At 56.1% G+C, this 18,153-nt stretch overlaps 1 gene segment (V, D, J or C); it reads right to left on the bottom strand.

Annotated features, from left to right (window-relative positions):
• Positions 1-7,179: 7,179 nt before the first annotated feature.
• Positions 7,180-17,098, bottom strand: LOC114202517 (immunoglobulin heavy constant gamma 1-like). The segment is given in 7 exon segments: positions 7,180-8,435; positions 10,349-10,479; positions 12,003-12,323; positions 12,446-12,769; positions 12,901-12,951; positions 13,209-13,499; positions 17,035-17,098. Coding segments are annotated over 7 exon segments (1,242 nt in total).
• Between the last annotated feature and the right edge of the window lie 1,055 nt (positions 17,099-18,153).

Here is an 18,153-nt window from a genome sequence, read left to right as displayed (position 1 = left end):
TATTTCTATGATTCTATTTTCATGGATTCTGAGTTTTTCCCCTGGCCTCTTCTTTTTCCTTCTTTTCTATCAATTGTTCTTCTAGATCACTAATCTGTTCTTCTGCCTCGCCTGCCCTAGCTGTTAGATTATCTAGATTGGATTGGATCTCATTGATAGCATTTTTATGTTCTGCCAGTTCAGCTTTCATTTCTGCCCTTAGAGACTCTATGTTGCCTTTAGTTGATTTCTCCATTCTAGCTATTGTCTTCACAATTGCTAGCCTGAATTCCATCTCCGATATCTTGGTTATATCTCCAACCATTTGTAAATCTGTGGCAGGAGTCACAGTCTCTGAGTCGTTCCTATTTTGGGAGTTCCTCCTCCTAGTCATTCTGTTGAGGGGTGGTTGAGGGAATGTATAGAGTCCAAATTATTGACCGCAACCCAATCAAGATGCACCTGTTTTGTAGGGACCTTAGGGTGGTGGGCCTCTTGTTCTCCCAGCCTGTCTTCTGCAGGAGGGGCCTGCTACACTGTTACTCAGGCAACCCTGTTTGAGCAGAGTTGCTCTGCCCCTGTGTTGCGGGATTGACTCAGTGAAAACGGGTGTTTTGGGGCTTTTGTTCTCTGGCAGCTTTCCATGGCGGTTTTCTGTGTCTCTTCCGAAAGTCGGAGCAGAAGACATCGTTTCCAACCCTCTGCCTCAGAGCTGAGAGATCGTAGTCTGTTCTCCAGTGAGCGCTCCAGGCCACACTATCTCCATTTCTGTCTGTTCTGCTATAAATTGCAGCATCCTGGGTTGTGCGCCCCTCAGCAGGGCTCCCAGTCCTCACCCCTAGGTCAGGGCACATGTTTGCCATTTGTGCTTCTACAACCACCAGTCACCCCCAGTTCGCATGCGCTGCCCCACATCTCCATGTTTCAGCCCGGGATGCTGCCCTATAGTCCTTTCCCTGTTGTTACCAGTCTGTGAGTGTGTGCCCGGTCCCCAGCATGGGAGGTTTTGCGCTCCTGTGTTATTTCGCCTTCCTGGTGCCCGCTCTTATGGCAACTCCCTCCCTGTTTATCTTCCAATATCTGTTCCTAGAATCATGGCTCCCTGATTCATATCTTGAAACCAACCGCCCACGATATTCTGTTTGTAGAGATCCAGGTATATCTTCTTCCATCTCAGGCTGATGTTGTGGGTGCTCAGAGTGGTCTGGTAGATATCCAGCTCAATTCTGGGGACCAGTTGGAATAGGGTCCCCTACTCTTCCATCATCTTTTCTGAACCCTCCTTCCATTTTTTTTCTTGTGGTTGAGTTCCAGTTTCACAGAATTGTGGTCTGAGAATATGCAGGGAATAATCTCAATCTTTATTGTATTGGCTGAGACCTGATTTGTGACTCAGTGTGTGGTCTATTCCGGAGAACGTTCCGTGTGTGTTCGAGAAGAATGAGTACTCTCTTGTGTTAGGGTGGAATGTTCTGCACATATCTATGAAGTCCATCTGGTCCAGTGTGTCACTCAAAGCTCTTGTTTCTTTGTTGATCTTCTGTTTAGATGATCTGTCCAGTTCTGAGAGTGGAGTGTTAAAATCTCCTACTATTTATGTATTGTTGTTGATATGATTCTTCATTTTGGTTAACAGCTGGCCTATGTAGTTGGCTGCTCCTATGCTGGGGACATAAATATTTACAATTATTAGATCATCTTGTTGGACAGACCATTTAAGAATGATATAGTGCCATAAGGTAGCTCTATTTTTAATTTTTTGAGGCACCTCCACACTTTTCCAAAGCGGCTGTACCAACGTGCATTCCCACCAACAGTGTAAGAGGGTTCCCCTTTCTCCACAGCCTCTCCAACATTTGTTATTTCTTGCCCTGTCCATTTTTGTCATTCTAACTGGTGTTAAGTGGTATCTCAATGTGGTTTTGATTTGAATTTCCCTGACGGCTAATGATGATGAACATTTTTCCATGTGTCTGTTAGCCATTTGTGTGTCTTCTTTGGAGACGTGCTTGTTCATTCTTCTGCCCATTTTTTGACTTGGTTATTTGTTTTTTGAGTGTTGAGTTTGAGAATTTCTTTCTAGATCTTGGATACCAGCCCTTTATCTGTAGTGTCCTTTGTAAATATCTTCTCCCATTCTGTGGGCTGCCTCTTTGTTTTGTTGACTGTTTCCTTTGTTGTGCAGAAGATTTTATCTTGATGAAGTCTCAAAAGTTCATTTTTGCTTTTGTTTCACTAGCCTTTGGAGATGTATCCTGAAAGAAGTTTTTGTGGTTGATGTCAAAGCGGTTACTGCGTATATTCTTCTGTAGGATTTTGATGGATTCCTGTCTCACATTGAGGTCTTGCATCCATTTTGAGTTTATCTTTTTGTATCATGTTAGAGAATGGTTGAGTTTCATTCTTTTGCATGTGGCTGTCCAATTTTCCCAGCACCATTTATTGAAGAGACTGTCTGTTTTCCATTGCATATTTTTTCCTGCTTTGTCAAAGATTATTTGACCATAGAGTCGAGGGTCCATATCTGGGCTCTCTATTCTGTTCCATTGGTCTATATGTGTGTTTTTGTGTCAGTACCATGCTGTCTTGGTGATCACTGCTTTGTAATATAGCTTGAAATTGGACAATGTGATGCCCCCAGCTTTCTTTTTCTTTTTCAACATTTCCTTGGTGATTCAGGGTCTGTTCTTATTCCATACAAATTTTAGGATTATTTAAAATTAAAAATAGATCTATCCTATGACCCAACAATTGCACTCCTGGGTATTTACCCAAAGACACAGATGTAGTGAAAAGAAGGGCCACATGCACCCCAGTGTTCATAGCAGCGATGTCTGCAATAGCCAAACTGTGGAAAGAGCTGAGATGCCCTTCAACAGATGAATGGATAAAGAAGATGTGGTCCATATATACAATGGAATATTACTCAGCCATCAGAAAGGATGAATACCCAACTTTTACATCAGCATGGATGGGACTGGAGGAGATTATGCTAAGTGAAATAAGTCAAGCAGAGAAAGTCAATTATCATATTGTTTCACTTATTTGTCGAACATAAGGAATAGCATGGAGGACATTAGGAGAAGGAAGGGAAGAATGAAGGGGGGGAAATTGGAGGGAGAGATGAACCATGAGAGACTATGGACTCTGAGAAACAAACTGAGGGTTTTAGAGGGGAGGGGTGTGGGGGATGGGTTATCCCAGTGGTGGGTATTAAGAAGGGCACGTACTGCATAGAGCACTGGATGTTATATGAAAACAATGAATCATGATCACTTTATCAAAATCTAAAGATGTATTGTATGGTGACTAAGATAACATCATAAAATAAAATTTAAAAAAAGAATGATATAGTGTCTCTGTGGATCTCTTACTACAGTTTTTGGTTTAAATTCTATTTTGTCTGATATAAGAATTGCTACCCCAGCTTTCTTTTGAGATCCATTGGCATGATAAATCGTTCTCCATCCCTTTAGTGTCAGTCTGGAGGTGTCTATACGTTCAAAATGAGTGTCTTGTAGACAGCATACAGATGGGTCCTGTCTTTGTATCCAATCTGCAACCCTGTGCCATTTAATGGGAGCATTTAGGCTGTTCGTTTGGAGAGTGATTATTGAAAGATATGAATTTCTTCTCATCATGTTGCCTGTGAAGTCCTGGTTTCTATAGATTATCTTTGTAAATTTCTGTTCTATATCACTCTATATCACAACCCCCTCTTAATATTTTTTGCAGGGCTGGCTTAGTGGTCACATATTCTTTCATTTTCTGCCAGTCCTGCAAGCTCTGAATCTTTCCATCCATTCTAAATGACAGCTTTGCTGGATAAAGTATTCTTGGCTGCATGTTCTTCTCATTTAGTATCCTGAATATTTCTTACCAGCCCTTTCTGGCTTGCCAGGTCTCTGTGGACAGATCTGATGTTATTCTGATGTTCCTCCCTCTGTACCTAAAAAAATCACTTCTCCCTAGCTGCTCTCTGGAAGCTTTCTTGGTTCTGAGGTTTGCCAGGGTGCTGGGCTCCGTGGAAACTAGTTTTTTGAGCTTTCATTCTCTGCCAGCTTTCTGAGCCTATTCTGAGGGTCAGAACAAAAAAATGGCTGTACCCAGACCACCTCTGTCCTAGAGCAGAGAAATCGCAGTCTACTCTTTCCGAACCCTCCAGAACACAGTCTCCATTTCTGTAACTGCCGCTGAAAACCAAAGCTTGCCACAAGTGGTGCGCATCCACAGCGACCTTCTCAGTGGTTGATCCACAAGCTCCACTTGTCTCTGCCCTTGGTGCTTCTGAAACTGCAGGCAGGCCTGGGTTTGCGAGTGTGCCCCCACAGCTCCTGGATCGTGTTTGAATGCTATTATAAAGCCATTCCCGGCATCACTGTTCTGCGAGTTATCACCCCACCCCCTTGTGGTATGCTCTTGCACTCTGGTGTCATATCACTTTCCAGGGGCCAGCTTATGGCAGATCCCTCCCCCTTCTGCTTGTCTTCTGATATCTGCCCACAGATTCACGATTCCTCCCTTCATACCTTGGGACAGGTTGTGTTCTTCTGCTTGTAGAGATCAAGATATATATTCTTACATCTCAGGCTGATTTTGTGGGTGCTCATGATGGTTTGGTAGATACCAGCTAAATTGAGGGGACCGGTTAAAATGTAGTCCCCTACCCCTCTACCATCTTGCTCCCTTCTCCTACTGTGGGTCTCTATCTCTTACCTGTCTTCTGTCACCTCTTGTTTCTTTTACTGTGGGTCTCTATCCCTTACCTGTGTTCTGTGTCCTCTAGGTTCTGTTACTGTGAGTCTCTATCTCTTACCTCACATCTCTCTCCTTTTAGTCCCATTACTCTGGGTCTCTATCTCTTACCTGCCATCTGTCTCCTCTAGGTTTTATTACTGGGGGTGTTGTTTATCACCTACCTGTCTTCTGTCTCCTCTTGGATCTGTTATTGTGGGTGTCTGTCTCTTTCCTGTGTTCTGTCTTCTCTACGTACTGAGATGGTCGGTCTCTATTTCTTACTTGTCTTTACTCATCTGGCTAGAGTTACTGTGGGTCTCTATCCCTTACTGCCCATTTCTCTCCTCTTGGTTCGTTTACTGTGGGTCTCTATCTCTTAGCTGTCTTCTTCACCTCCAGGTTCTTTTATTATGGGTCTATGTCTCTTATTTGAAATCTGTCTCCTATTGGTTATATTATGGTGGGTCTCTCTCTTACCTGTCTTCTGTTTCCTCTAGGTTTTGTTACAATGGGTCTTTATCTCCTACCTCCAACCTGTCTCCTCTAGTTTCTGTTACTATGGGTCTCTGTCTCTTATCTGAAATCTGTCTCCTATTGATTCTGTTAATGTGGGTTTCTATCTCTTACCTGTATTCTGTCTCCTCTGGTATCTGTTACTGTAGGTCTCTATCTCTTACTTGTCTTTGGTCACTTCTAGGTTTTTTTGCTCTGGGTCTGTATCTCTTACCTTCCATCTGTCTCCTCTAGGTTCTGTTACTGTGGGTCTCCATCTCTTACCTCTTATCTGTCTCCTCTGGGTTTTGTGACTGTGGGTCTTTGTCTCCTACCTGTCTTATGTCTTCTCCTGGACCTGTTACTGTGGGTTTCTATCTCTTTCCTGTGTTCTTTCTTCTCTAGGTTCTGTTACTGTGGGTTTCTATTCTTACCTGTCTTCTGGCTGTTCTTGGTTCTGTTACTGTGGGTCTCTATCTCTTACCTCCAATCTCTCATCTTGGTTATGTTACCGTGGGTCTCACTCTTACCTGTGTTTTTTTCTCCTGTAGGTTCTGTTACCTTGGGTCTCTATCTCTTACCTGTCATCTGTATCCTTTTGGTTCTGTCACTGTGGGTCTTTATCTCTTACCTGTCTTCTTCTCCTTTAGGTTCTGTTACTGTGGGTCTCTATCTCTTACTTGTGTTCTGTCTCCTCCTGTCTCCTCCTGTGTTCTGTCTCCTCCTGGTTCTGTTACTCTGGGTCTCTATGTCTTAGCTCTCATCTGTCTTTTGGTGGTTCCATGTGGTAGGACAGTATTGGAGGGTCCCACATGGGAGCCTCAGGGCCTGGTGGGAGGTAGTTCTCAGAGAGCAGGCATTCTAGCCCAGAGGGTGATGGCATAGTTGTGCCAGTGCCTGGTGCTCTGGCACTCTTCCCGCTGCCTTCCTCACCCACTGGGATCCTCCAGGGCTATGGGGTCCTGGCCCCCTATGGTGAGAGATGCACAGCATGGCCAGGCTGGGATTTCACCAGGCACATCAACAGAGGAAGACTTTCCCCAGCGAGTTATGGAACTTTTCAGGATAGTTTATTGTCATCGAAGAAGAAGAGAAGAAACAGTAAAGGACAAGGAGGGCATGGGGTCCCTCTGTGTGGGAGCTCCTGGCATTCCCATGTGGGGTGGGTGGGTGGGATGGAGGCTGATCATTGGTCCAGGGGATGCCCTGGGGCTGAAAGGAAGAGGGGGCTGGGCAGGCTGCATGGCCCATTGGCAGATTGGCTTCTAGGTAGATGTGTAGGGTGAAGGGGATGGAGGGTGTGGAGAGACCTGAGGATGGTAACCTGGAGACCCCAGTGTCCCTGAGGGCTGGAATGTTGTCCTGGATGCCTGCTTTCTGTCCCACAGCCATCCTAAAATGTGTTCCCCAGATTCATGTCTTAAAGCCCTGACCGCAGGACCTCAGAATGTGACGGTATTTGGAGATGGGTGTTTGGAGAGGTGACAAGGTAAAAGGAGTCATTAATCCAATCCAGTAAGGCTGATCCTCAGTATGTCCTCTTCTCCTTGTAAGAGCAGACGATCAGGACTCAGGCACACACAGAGGGCCAACCACGTGAGGCCAGGGCCAGAGGCCCCAGGAGGCTCCCACCCTGCGAGGCCTGCACCTCTCCCTGCTAATTCCCAGGGTTGTGAAAACAGAAACGTGTGTGGTTGAAGCTGCCAGACTGTGGCTCTTTTGTCTGGCTGCCCATCCTGACTAATACACATCCACCACATGCTTCTTGCTTCTGGCCGTGGCCAGGGATGGCGATCCCTCCTGCACCCAGCCCCAGGTGATCCCTGGCCGTGCACTCTTCCCGCTGCCTTCCTCACCCACTGGGATCCTCCAGGGCTATGGGGTCCTGGCCCCCTATGGCGGGAGATGCACAGCATGGCCAGGCTGGGATTTCACCAGGCACATCAACAGAGGAAGACTTTCCCCAGCGAGTTATGGAACTTTTCAGGATAGTTTATTGTCATCGAAGAAGAAGAGAAGAAACAGTAAAGGACATTATTGTGCTCCAGAAACTTCAAAAGAAGAAACAAGCTACCCAAGCTACAATAGTGGGTTTCCTTTGAGTGATGGGTGCACATTCTCTCCTAAGGGGCATGGGGTCTCTTCTTCTCCTCCCTTGCCCAGCCATCTCCCATGTAGGGGATCTGACCTGGCACTCTCTCAAAGACTGGTGGAGAACCAGGCCTAGGGGTCCACCTGGCTCAGGCCCTAAGGCCATAGGGGCTCTCTCTGGTCATCTTGTCTCTGCCCCCAGCTTCCAGGAGCAAGCAGGCATTCCTTCTCAGCATGACTTGGGTCCTGGCCATAGGATGGTGCAGGCTGGGCCTGCTGTCCTGGCCTCCCAGCACCCATCCATCTCTGTCCACTGAGGCTGCATCCCACCCACCTTGGGACCAGGTCACCAGGCCCTCTTCAGGAGGCCAAACTGGTTGCCATCACTCCTTCCCCAGATGGTGCCACCCTGCCCCTGGTGGGCTTCTGCAGTGGCCAAAGGCCTGGGCCCTTCTCTGCATGGTCTCCGCTGGTGGAGAAGTTCTGACTGACCATTCTCAGCACATTGGAAACTTTTCTGTGGGGTGACGGTGGTCCGTAGCTTCCTCAGGATCTGAGACAACCTGCCTGCTCTGGGGATGTCCTGCCTTCTGGAGCCTGGCCTGGATGGGGTTTGCACAGAGGCCGGGCCCTGCCCAGACAGACACTAGGATCACGAGCCCTCCACCTTCTCCAGGATGACTTTGCACACCAACCCCGGGGCCGTCCTGGTGAGGACCATCCTACCCTGATGCCTCAGTGTCCACAGGGCCCCAGCACTATCTTGGTGGCTACTGAGGAGGGGTCAGCAGGTGTTCATCAGCTCGGGTTGGGGGCACAGCCGGCTGTCGCATTGAGTCTCCAAACGGGGGTTCAGGGGCAAGATGCAGCCCACGGAGTCCACGAGCCCAGAGGGTGGAGGTGCAGGCCCAGGGTGGCTGTGAGTTCAGAGGGTGGCGAGGGGGGAGGGCAGAAGAGCAGGCCTGGCAGCAAGCCAAGCCGCATGAACGGATTCACCCGGTTCCTGCGTGGGGTCGAGGGAAACCCTGGACACCCGCCCAAGAGGGCTGGCCCTAGGCCCCCTGTCCGATCATGTTCCTGTAGTCGGGCACGATCGTGCGCTTCAGCTCCACCACCGAGGAGAAGATCCACTTCACCTGCAGCAGGCGGGCAAGGGAGTGAGTGCGGCCTGGAGCCCGAAGGACCGCCTCCCACCAGGGCCTGCCCCCCACACCCGGGACCACTGTAGTGTGCGGGGCTCCTGGTGGGGATGGCATGCGGACAGCAAGGGGACAGCGAGTAGAGGAGACAGTGTGGGGACAGAGTGGGGACAATATGGGGAAAGCAAGGGGACAGCGAGTAGAGGAGACAGTGTGGGACAGGGTGGGGACAATATGGGGAAAGCAAGGGGACAGCATGGGGACAGTGTACCAATAGTGTGGGGCTAGTGTTTGGTCAGTGTGGGGACATCATGGGGACAGAGTGGGGACAATATGGGAAAGCAAAAAGGCAGTGTAGGGACAGTGTGGGGACAGTGGGCCATAGTGTGGGTACAGTGTGAGTACTGCATGAGAAAGTGTGGGGACAGTGTGGGGTCAGTGTGGGGACAGCATGTCGTCAAGGTGGGGAGAGCATGGGGACAACAGGCTGCAGTGAGAGTATGGTATAAGTACAGCATGGGGACAGTGTGGAGTCAGCATGGGGAGAGGGAGGAGATAGTATGGGGACAGCATGGGGACAGTGAGGGGACAGCGTGGGAACAGCATGGGGATGCAAAGGAATGGCATGTGGACATTCAGGGGACAGTGTGGTGTCAGTGTGGGGACAGCGTGGGTTCAGCACGGGGACAGGGTGCGGACAGCTAGATATCAGTGTGGGGACAATGTGGGAATGGCCTTGGGTCAGTGAAGAAACAGTATGGGGACAGCGTGGGGGCAGTGGGCCATAGTGAGTTGATGGTGAGGGGACAGCATGAGGAAAGCTGGCCACAATGAGGTGATGGTGTTTGGACAGTATGGGGAGAACGTGAGGACGACGTGGGGACAGCATGGGGTCAGCGTGGGGACAATGTTGGGACAGTGGGCTTTAGTGAAGGGATGGTTGAGGACAGCATATGGACAGTGTGAGGAGAGGGTGGGGACAATGTGGTGATAGGGACAGTGTGGGGACACAGAGGGGCCCGTGTGGGAATAGTATGGGGACAGTGTGGGGAGAGTGTGTGGTCAGTGTGGGGACAGCATGGGGACTGTGAGGGGACAGCTCAGGGACAGAGAGCTGAATATATGGGGACAGTGTGGGGACTGTGGGTGCAGCGTGGGAACACTGTGGAGACCGTGTGGGGACAGTGTGGGGATGGCATGGGCATAGCGGGCCATTGTGTGGGGACAGTGTGAGGTCAGCATGGGGATACCAGTGGGACACCGTGGGGACAGTATGTGGAAAGTGAGGGGACAGCATGGGGGCAGTGTGGGGCCAGCTGGGCATAGTGTGGGGACAATGTGTGGTCAGTGTGGGGACAGCATGGGGACTGTATGCGTCCAGCCTGGGGAGAGCGTGGGGACACCGTGGGGATCACTGTGGGTCAGTGTGCGGACAGCATGGGGACAATGTGTGTGATAGCGTGTTGATAGTGTGGGGAAAGAGAGGGGACGGTGCGTGGACAGCATGGGGACAGCATGGGGACATCAAGGGTACAGCATGGGGACAGGGTCGGGACAGCATCAGACAGCATGGGCACAGCATGGGGATCATTTTGGGTCAATGTGGGGACAGCGTGAGGACAGTAGAGAAAGTGTGGGGACAGTGAAGGGTCAGCATGAGGATAGCGTGGGTCCAGCCTGGGGACAGCCTCGGGACAGCGTGGGGACAGCATGGGTCCAGCCTGGGGACAGTGTGGGGACAGCATGGGTCCAGCCTGGGGACAGCATGGGGACAGCCTGGGGACAGCCTGGGGAACCCGTGGGGACAGCATGGGTCCAGCATGGGGACAGCCTGCGGACAGCCTGGGGACAGCATGGGGGACAGCGTGGGGACAGCAGGCCGCACTGAAGGTACATGTGGGGACGCCCACCTTGAAGAGGGTCACGGTGGCGCTGTAGCACACGCTGAGCAGGAAGAGGGTGATGAAGATTGAGATGGTGGTCCACAGCCCATCCAGCTCCCCATCCTGGTCCTCGGCACAGCTGTCGTCCAGGAGCAGCTCTGGACAGGAAAGGGGTGGTCAGTGCCGTGCCTGCCCATTGGGCTCATTCCCTGGGGGACAGTCACAGCCCTCTGCAACGTCAGGTGCCAGCCTCAGCAACCCCCAGCTCCCCAGCTTGGGCCTGGCCAGGGGGACCCCCTCCTTCTCTGCTGTGCCCTGTGCTGGGGCCCTCCTGGGGGAAGGCACCCTGACCGACACACATTCCCCTGGGGGCCAGGTCCAGAGGGTGGGAGGGTCAGCAGAGTCCGGGGAAGGGCTGGTCAGTGTCGGGGAGTGTCCTAGAATACAAGTGTGTGGCAGCGTCAGGACAAGCTGGGTGTGGGGGTTTCGTGGATATTGGGAGGGGTCGCAGGTGCCCTGGGGCAGAGGAGGGCTGGTCAGTGTGGTCAGTGTGTGGATGAGCTGCTGAGCAGCTGGTGGGTGTTGGAGGGGATGGGGACCAGGCTAGTGTGCACGCTGAGGGTTCCCAGGACCCGCTCTGCTCTGGGCTCATGGAGGCTGTCCGGTGTGAGGCCCAGCGTTTAAGGCCCGTGTGTGTATGTACACGTGTGCGTGTGTGCGTTTGCAAGCACGTGTGTGCATGTACATGTGTGTGACTGTGCACACACACATGTGTATGCATGTGTGTGCATATACAAGCATGTGTGTGAGTGAAGGTGGCATTGCTCAGCGGGACAGGCTTCTTTTCAGTGGGTCTGGACTCAGCATCCAAGAGGGCATCTGGGATGGTCCTTCCCCTGGGCACTCAGGGCCACCTGCCTCTGCCCCTTTGGGGCACGGGGATGAGTGTGCTCAGGAGTGGACAGGCCTGGCCTCAGGCAGGATGAAACCGGGCCAAACCCCTGCATGTGAGGGAGGGAGGGGGCCTGTTCGTGGAGTGCCTGAGGGCAAAGGAGGGCCTGTCCCCACACACGGGTCAGGCATGGCTCTTGCAGGGGCACAGAGCTACCACGCAGGGTCTCAGGAGGCCCAGGGAGCCTAGGGTGGAGGACAGGCCAGGGTCCCACAACTTGGGTTGGTACAGAGTTGGGTAGGACTGTGTGCTCATTTCCCTGAGGGCTCTGGAGGGGCTTCTGCAATCCAGGTCCATACCCTCCAGCCCTGGGTAGTTTCTGACTGGAGGGACGGCCCAGAGTGGCTGCCACCTCTGGCAAAGTCCCCACTCCTGCTCAGGCAACTCCTGCCCAGGCAACTCCTGCCCACATCCTGTGGCAGCCCGTGAAGACCTGCCCACTCGGGGACCATGCCCCCATGGGACTCGCTCTCTCCCACCAATGGTGACCCCTTGGCCTTGGAGCTAGGCCTGTCTGTGCCACCCAGAGGTCCGGGGGTCCTGAGCTCTGCCTCAGAAAGAACCATGACAGCATCGCAGAGTCCCAGGGCAGTGCTGGGTGCTTTATTTCATGCAGGGATGCCTGCCCGGGAGGTATGTACACAGGGGTGGGGGCTCTGGCGTCCTTGTGGGACCCTGAGAGCCCATGGGTGGGGGCTTGCTGGGGTACCGGGCGCGTTTCTCATTTACCCGGAGACTGGGAGATGGATTTCTGTGTGTGGTGGTTGTGTAGAGCTTCATGCAATACCACACACGTGATGACCTCTCCCCGCTGCCAGCGGTTCTTGTCCACCGAGAGCTTGCTGTAGAGGAAGTAGGTCCCATCTGCATCCAGTTGGGGTGGGGTTGTTCGGATACTGCTTTCTGGCATCTGCTGGCCATTGCTCTGCCAGTCGACATCAACCTCAGATGGGTAGAAGTCTTTGACCAGGCAGGTCACGCTGACTGTGTTCTTGTTCATCTCATCCCGGGATGGGGGCAGGACGTACACATTGGGCTGATGGGCCTGCCCTGTGGGGTCAGAGGTCAGCACAGATGGTCACTTACAGGGTGGAGGGCTGCACTTGGTCTGCAAAGCCCCACTCAACACTCCATGCACCCCCCACCCCTGCACCCCTCACCCTGCTGCACACCTCTGGCCTTGGAGATGGTCCTCTCGATGGGGGATGGGAGGGCTTTGTTGTTGACCTTGCACTTGAACTCCTTCCCCTTGAGCCAGTCCTGGTGCACGATGGGGAGGACACTGACCACACGGTAGGTGCTGTTGAACTGCTCCTCAGGCACCTTTGTCTTGGCCGTGCGGACCTCCTGGTCACCCATGAACCAGCTGATCTGGACCTCAGGGTCTTCCAGGTCCACCACCATGCAAGTGACTTCGGGGGTTCGGGAAATGGAGAGGGTGTCCTTGGGTTTTGGGGGGAAGATGAAGACTGAAGGTCCTCCCAGAGATTCAGGGACTAATAAGGGAGACAGAGAGCAGGGGTCAGCACGTGGATGGGCTTTCTCTTGAACATCCATTCCCCCAACCAAGCTGTGGCTGGATGCTGGCCATCTGCTTTGGGTGGACTGCAAGCTCCTGCTGACTCACCTGGACATTTGGGACATTCCTTACATCGGGTGTCATCCTTTGGTTTGGGCACTGCAGAGAGAGCAGAGTGGTCGTTACTGGGTGTCTGGAGTAGGCATAGTTTCGGGTGGGTGTAGGGGACTGGAGTGGGGTAAACTGCCTGTGGTCACAGTGGACCAGGCAGCAACACCCAGAGGACCTCCTTCCACAATTGGGAGGCCTTCAGATGGGGGAGACAGCAGTGCTTCCCTTGTGCCCTGGGGTCGAGGCGGGCCAGCTGACCTGGCCTGTCTCCCAGTGGACGCCCTCTCTGAAGCCCGTCCTCTCACCTGGCTTGACAATGTTGGTGCTACTAGCCGGGTGGGCCACGGTGCAGGTGATGGTGTCACTGGGCCACCTGCTGGAGGGCACTGTCACCATGCTGCTGCGAGAGTAGAGCCCTGAGGACTGCAGGACGGACGGGAAGGTGTGCACACCACTGGTCAAGGAGCCGGAGTTCCAGGACACAGTCACGGGCTCGGGGAAGTAGCCGGACACCAGGCAGGCCAGGGCCACTGTGGAGCCGGATGTGGTCCCGCAGCTGGGGGCCAGTGGGAACACCGATGGGGCCGTGGTGGAGGCTGCAAGAGAGGAGGCTGTGTGACCACCAGGCTCTCACCCCTGCCAGGGTCGGGGCAGGACAGCAGGTGCCCGGGCTGGGGTGCCCCCGGGCCCAGTGCCCATGTGCTTCCTGGCCGTGTGCAGACCAGCTGCCTGGCCTAGCTCTCTGCGGCCACAGGTGCTGGACTCATGAGCTTGGTCAGCGCTGGGTGACCACCTGGGTCAGGGTCCCCCTGGGCCGCAGGCTTCCTCTGGGTGTCCAGCCTGACCGAGCCCTCTGTCTGAGCCCTGCCCTGTGGCCCCTGGTCCCAGCCGGCTCCTGCTATTCTCCTAGGTCCACTGCCACGCTGTCCTGGCCTGGTTGTGCCTTGGACCAGCAGGAACGTCCACCGCTGCCCATGCCCCTCAGCCCAGAGCCCGCAACAAGGCCCGCCAACTGCCCTCCAGGCCTCACGACTTCTGGGTCGTCCTGCAGCCAAGCAGCCCTGGCCCCCGTCCCTGCCCCAAACACACTGGACCCTCCTCAGGCCTTCCTGGCCTGGCTTCCTGAGCTCACCAGGGCCCCTCCCAGCCCGTGCCTCTGGCGTGGCCACCCCTGCTCTGGGGCCTGTTCAGCTCCTTGCTCTCCCAGAGTCCTCCTTCAGCCCACGTCGTTCCTGAGCCTGAATGCCCCTCAGCGTGGGGGGGACTTGCCCTGCCCTGGCTGTGCTCCGTGCAGGGTGCCAGCACCGCAGGGCAGCTCAGCCCCCCAAACCCAGCCAGGCCTATCCCCTCTGACCCTGGTCCCCTCTGCTAAGGCGGAGGAACCTGTCTGGTGTCCCCTCCCACCCACACCCCAGGCCGGCAGCCCTGCCTCAAGCTCTGATCGGGCCCCTTGCTCTCTCCTCCACTGGGGCCGCTGCCCTGTGGCTCCCCGCCTGGCTGAGGCATGTCCACCTCTTCTGTTCCTCGTCCCCATGAGCCTCCAGAACAGGGCTCGTGCCCCTGGCCAGAAGACCTTGGCCCCCCTCGGCCCCTCAAAGGTGACTACCGCTGACCCTTCCACCCCAGAGACATTCCCACCCAGGCTCCAGTCTCCACCCTAACGTGTCCCCCCGGGCCAGCCCCTCACCCTGTCCCCCATGTGCAGGGACGCACCCCTGGGCCAGAGCCCTCCGTTGTATCTATAGGCTGCACCTGCTCAGCTCCCACCTAGTCCAGAGCTCCAGCTAGCTCAGTCCCGCCCTTCATCCCCGGAGCTCCTGGGGAAGCCTCTGCCCCTCCTGGGTCCCAGGCCCCTGCTGACCTGAGAAGCTCGGCCTGCTCCCCTGAGCCCCGGGGCAGCCCCCTTCCCCTCCTGCTCTCACCTGCCCCTGCTCACCTGCACAGGCTCTACCTGCTCCCCTGAGCCCCTGGTGCAGCCCCCTTCCCCTCCTGCTCTCCCACCTGCCCCTGCTCACCTGCACAGGCTCTACCTGCTCCCTTGAGCCGCTGGGGCAGCCCTTCTCCCGTCCTGCTCTCCCGCCTGCCCCTGCTCACCCGCACAGGCCATGCCTACTCCTCTAAGGCCCTGAGGCAGCCCCCTACTCCTCCTGCTCTCCCACCTGCCCCTGCTCACCTGCACAGGCTCTACCTGCTCCCCTGAGCCCCTGGTGCAGCCCCCTTCCCCTCCTGCTCTCCCACCTGCCCCTGCTCACCTGCACAGGCTCTACCTGCTCCCTTGAGCCGCTGGGGCAGCCCTTCTCCCGTCCTGCTCTCCCGCCTGCCCCTGCTCACCCGCACAGGCCATGCCTACTCCTCTAAGGCCCTGAGGCAGCCCCCTACTCCTCCTGCTCTCCCACCTGCCCCTGCTCACCTGCACAGGCTCTACCTGCTCCCCTGAACCCCTGGTGCAGCCCCCTATGGTTCCTGCTCTCCCCTGCCCCTGCTTATCTGCAGAAGCTCTGTCTGCTCCCCTGAGCCCTGGCGCAGACCCCTTACCCTCCTGCTCTCCCACTAGGCCTTGCTCACCTGCACAAGCTCTGTCTGCTCCCCTGAGCACCTGGGGCAGCCCCTCTCCCCTCCTGCTCTCACCTGCCCCTGCTCACCTGCACAAGCTCTGTCTGCTCCCCTGAGCCGCTGGGGCATCCCCCTACCCCTCCTGCTCTCCCACTAGGCCTTGCTCACCTGCTCAAGCTCTGTCTGCTCCCCTGAGCCCCTGGGGCAGCCCCTCTCCCCTCCTGCTCTCCTGCCTACCCCTGCTCATGCGCACAGGCCATGTTTGCTCCTATAAGCCCCTGAGGCAGCCCCCTACTCCTGGTCTCCAAACTGCCCCTGCTCACCTGCACAGGCTCTACCTGCTCCCCCGGGCCCCTGGGGCAGCCCTTGTCCCCTCCTGCTCTCACCTGCCCCTGCTCACCTCCACAGGCTCTACCTGCTCCCCTGAGCCGCTGCGGCAGCCCCCCTCCCCTCCTGCTCTCCCACCTGCCCCTGCTCACCTGCACAAGCTCTGTCTGCTCCCCTGAGCCCCTGGGGCAGCCCCCTGCCCCTCCTGCTCTCCCACCTGCCCCTGCTCACCTGCACAAGCTCTGTCTGCTCCCCTGAGCTCCTGGAGCAGCCCCCTTCCCCTCCTGCTCTCCCACTTGCCCCTGCTCTCCTGAACAGGCTCTGCCTGCTCCACTGAGCCCCTGGGGCAGGCCCCTACTACTTCTGGTCTCCCACCTGCCCCTGCTCACCTGCACAAGCTCTGTCTGCTCCCTGAGCCGCTGGGGCACCCCCCTTCCTCTCCTGCTCCCCCACATACCCCTGCTCACCTGCACAAGCTCTGTCTGCTCCCCCGAGCCCTGGTGCCAGCCCCCTGCCCCTCCTGCTCTCCCACCTGCCCCTGCTCACCTGCACAAGCTCTGTCTGTTCCCCTGAGCCCCTGGGGCAGCCCCCTATCCCTCCTGCACTCACACCTGACCCTGCTCACCTGCACAAGCTGTCTGTTCCTCTGAATCCCTGGGGCAGCCCCGTACCCCTCCTGCTCTCCCAACTGCCCCTGCTCACCTGCACAGGCTCTACCTGCTCCCCTGAGCCCCTGGTGCAGCCCCCTACCTCTCCTACTCTCACCTACACCTGCTCAGCTGCACAAGCTCTGTCAGCTCCCCTGAGCCCTGGGGCAGCCCCTCTCCCCTCCTGCTCTCCCGCCTGCCCCTGCTCACCTGCACAGGCTCTGCCTGCTCCCCTGAGCCCCTGGGGCAGGCCCCTAATGCTCTCCATCTCTACCACCTGCCCCCGCTTACCTGCACAAGCTCTCTCTGTTCCCCTGAATCCCTGGGGCAGCCCCGTACCCCTCCTGCTCTCCCAACTGCCCCTGCTCACCTGCACAGGCTCTACCTGCTCCCCTGAGCCCCTGGTGCAGCCCCCTACCCCTCCTACTCTCACCTACACCTGCTCACCTTCACAGGCTCTGCTGCTCCCCTGAGCCCCTGGGGCAGCCCCTCTCCCCTCCTGCTCTCCTGCCTGCCCCTGCTCACCTGCAGAAGCTCTGTCTGCTCCCCTGAACCCCTGGGGTAGTCCCCCTTCCCTCCTGCACTCCCACCTGCCCCTGCTCACCTGCACAAGGTCTGCTTGCTCCCCTGAGTTCCTGGGGCATCCCCTGCTTGTGTTGGCCTCCAGTATCTGCTCACTCACAGCCGCTGGTCCCTGGTCCTTGGAGCTCATGGATCACAGCAGCCCCCCTCCCCTCCTGCTCTCCCACCTGCCCTTGCTCACCTGCACAGGCTCTGCCTGCTCCCCTGAGCCCCTGGGGCAGCCCCCTAATGCTCCCTGTCTATACCACCTGCCCCCGCTCACCTGCACAAGCTCTCTCTGTCCCCCTGAGCCCCTGGTGCAGCCCCTGCCCCTCCTGCTCTATGCTCCTCCCAGAGGTGCCTGAGTTCTGCCCCAGACTTCTGTGTGTCCCAAGGCTGCTCCACCTCTGCTGCCCGTCCCAGACCCTTTAGCCCAGGTTTGGCCCAAGATCCTCAGCCGCTGACTCCTGTAGCATGTTGAGCTCCCTGATCAGCCTCTGTCTGCTGTCTGGGTTCTGAGCACATGGGGGCCATACCAGCCCCTCCTGGTCTGCTCTGCTCATCTTCTGCTGATCTGGTGCCGCCCAGGGCCTCATGGCCAACACCTCTGGCCCTGGCCTGAGGCTTGAGCCGGCTCCCTTGGCCTGGACAGGACCCTCAGTCCACCTGGTTTCTCCTCCCCTGTGCTGAGCCAGCCCCTTTCTGTGTCCTCACCTCAGACCCATCTGTCCATGTTGGCACTGGTCCTGCAGTGGCTCAAGCTGGCCGCGTCCCCGGCGCCCAGCACAGGGGGTGAAGGGCAACCCTCAGGCTTCTGCCCATCATGCCCGTCATGGTCCTTGAAGGTCCCAGTCCTGGTCCCCATTTGTCAGCGTCTGGTGTATCCAGCAGTGTTGGTGTGGGTGAGCCCCTCCCACGCCCCCCTCGTCCCTGCCCTGGGAGGTGCCATGGTCTTCGGGCAGCCTGCCTTCCCCCATGCTGGCTCACCTGCTCCAGTCCCTCCATGGGGTCCTGAGGGCCTGGTGTTCCTCAGCTCCTGTAGCTGGTTCTCTGTCCCCATCTTAATCCCTCTGTCTTGGCCCCATGCAGACCGCACTCAGCATGGTTGGGGCCGTGGGGGCCGCTCCCCTGCAGCCATGCTCGCCCCTGCACCGCACCTCCT

The sequence above is a fragment of the Eumetopias jubatus genome, unplaced genomic scaffold, assembly GCF_037043125.1.
Source record: "Eumetopias jubatus isolate StellerSeaLion01/CBP00866 unplaced genomic scaffold, mEumJub1_p1.0 scaffold_7, whole genome shotgun sequence".
In the NCBI taxonomy this organism is placed as follows: Eukaryota; Metazoa; Chordata; class Mammalia; order Carnivora; family Otariidae; genus Eumetopias; species Eumetopias jubatus.
Note: the sequence above shows the minus strand (reverse complement) of the source record. Positions and strands in the feature narration are given on the sequence as shown.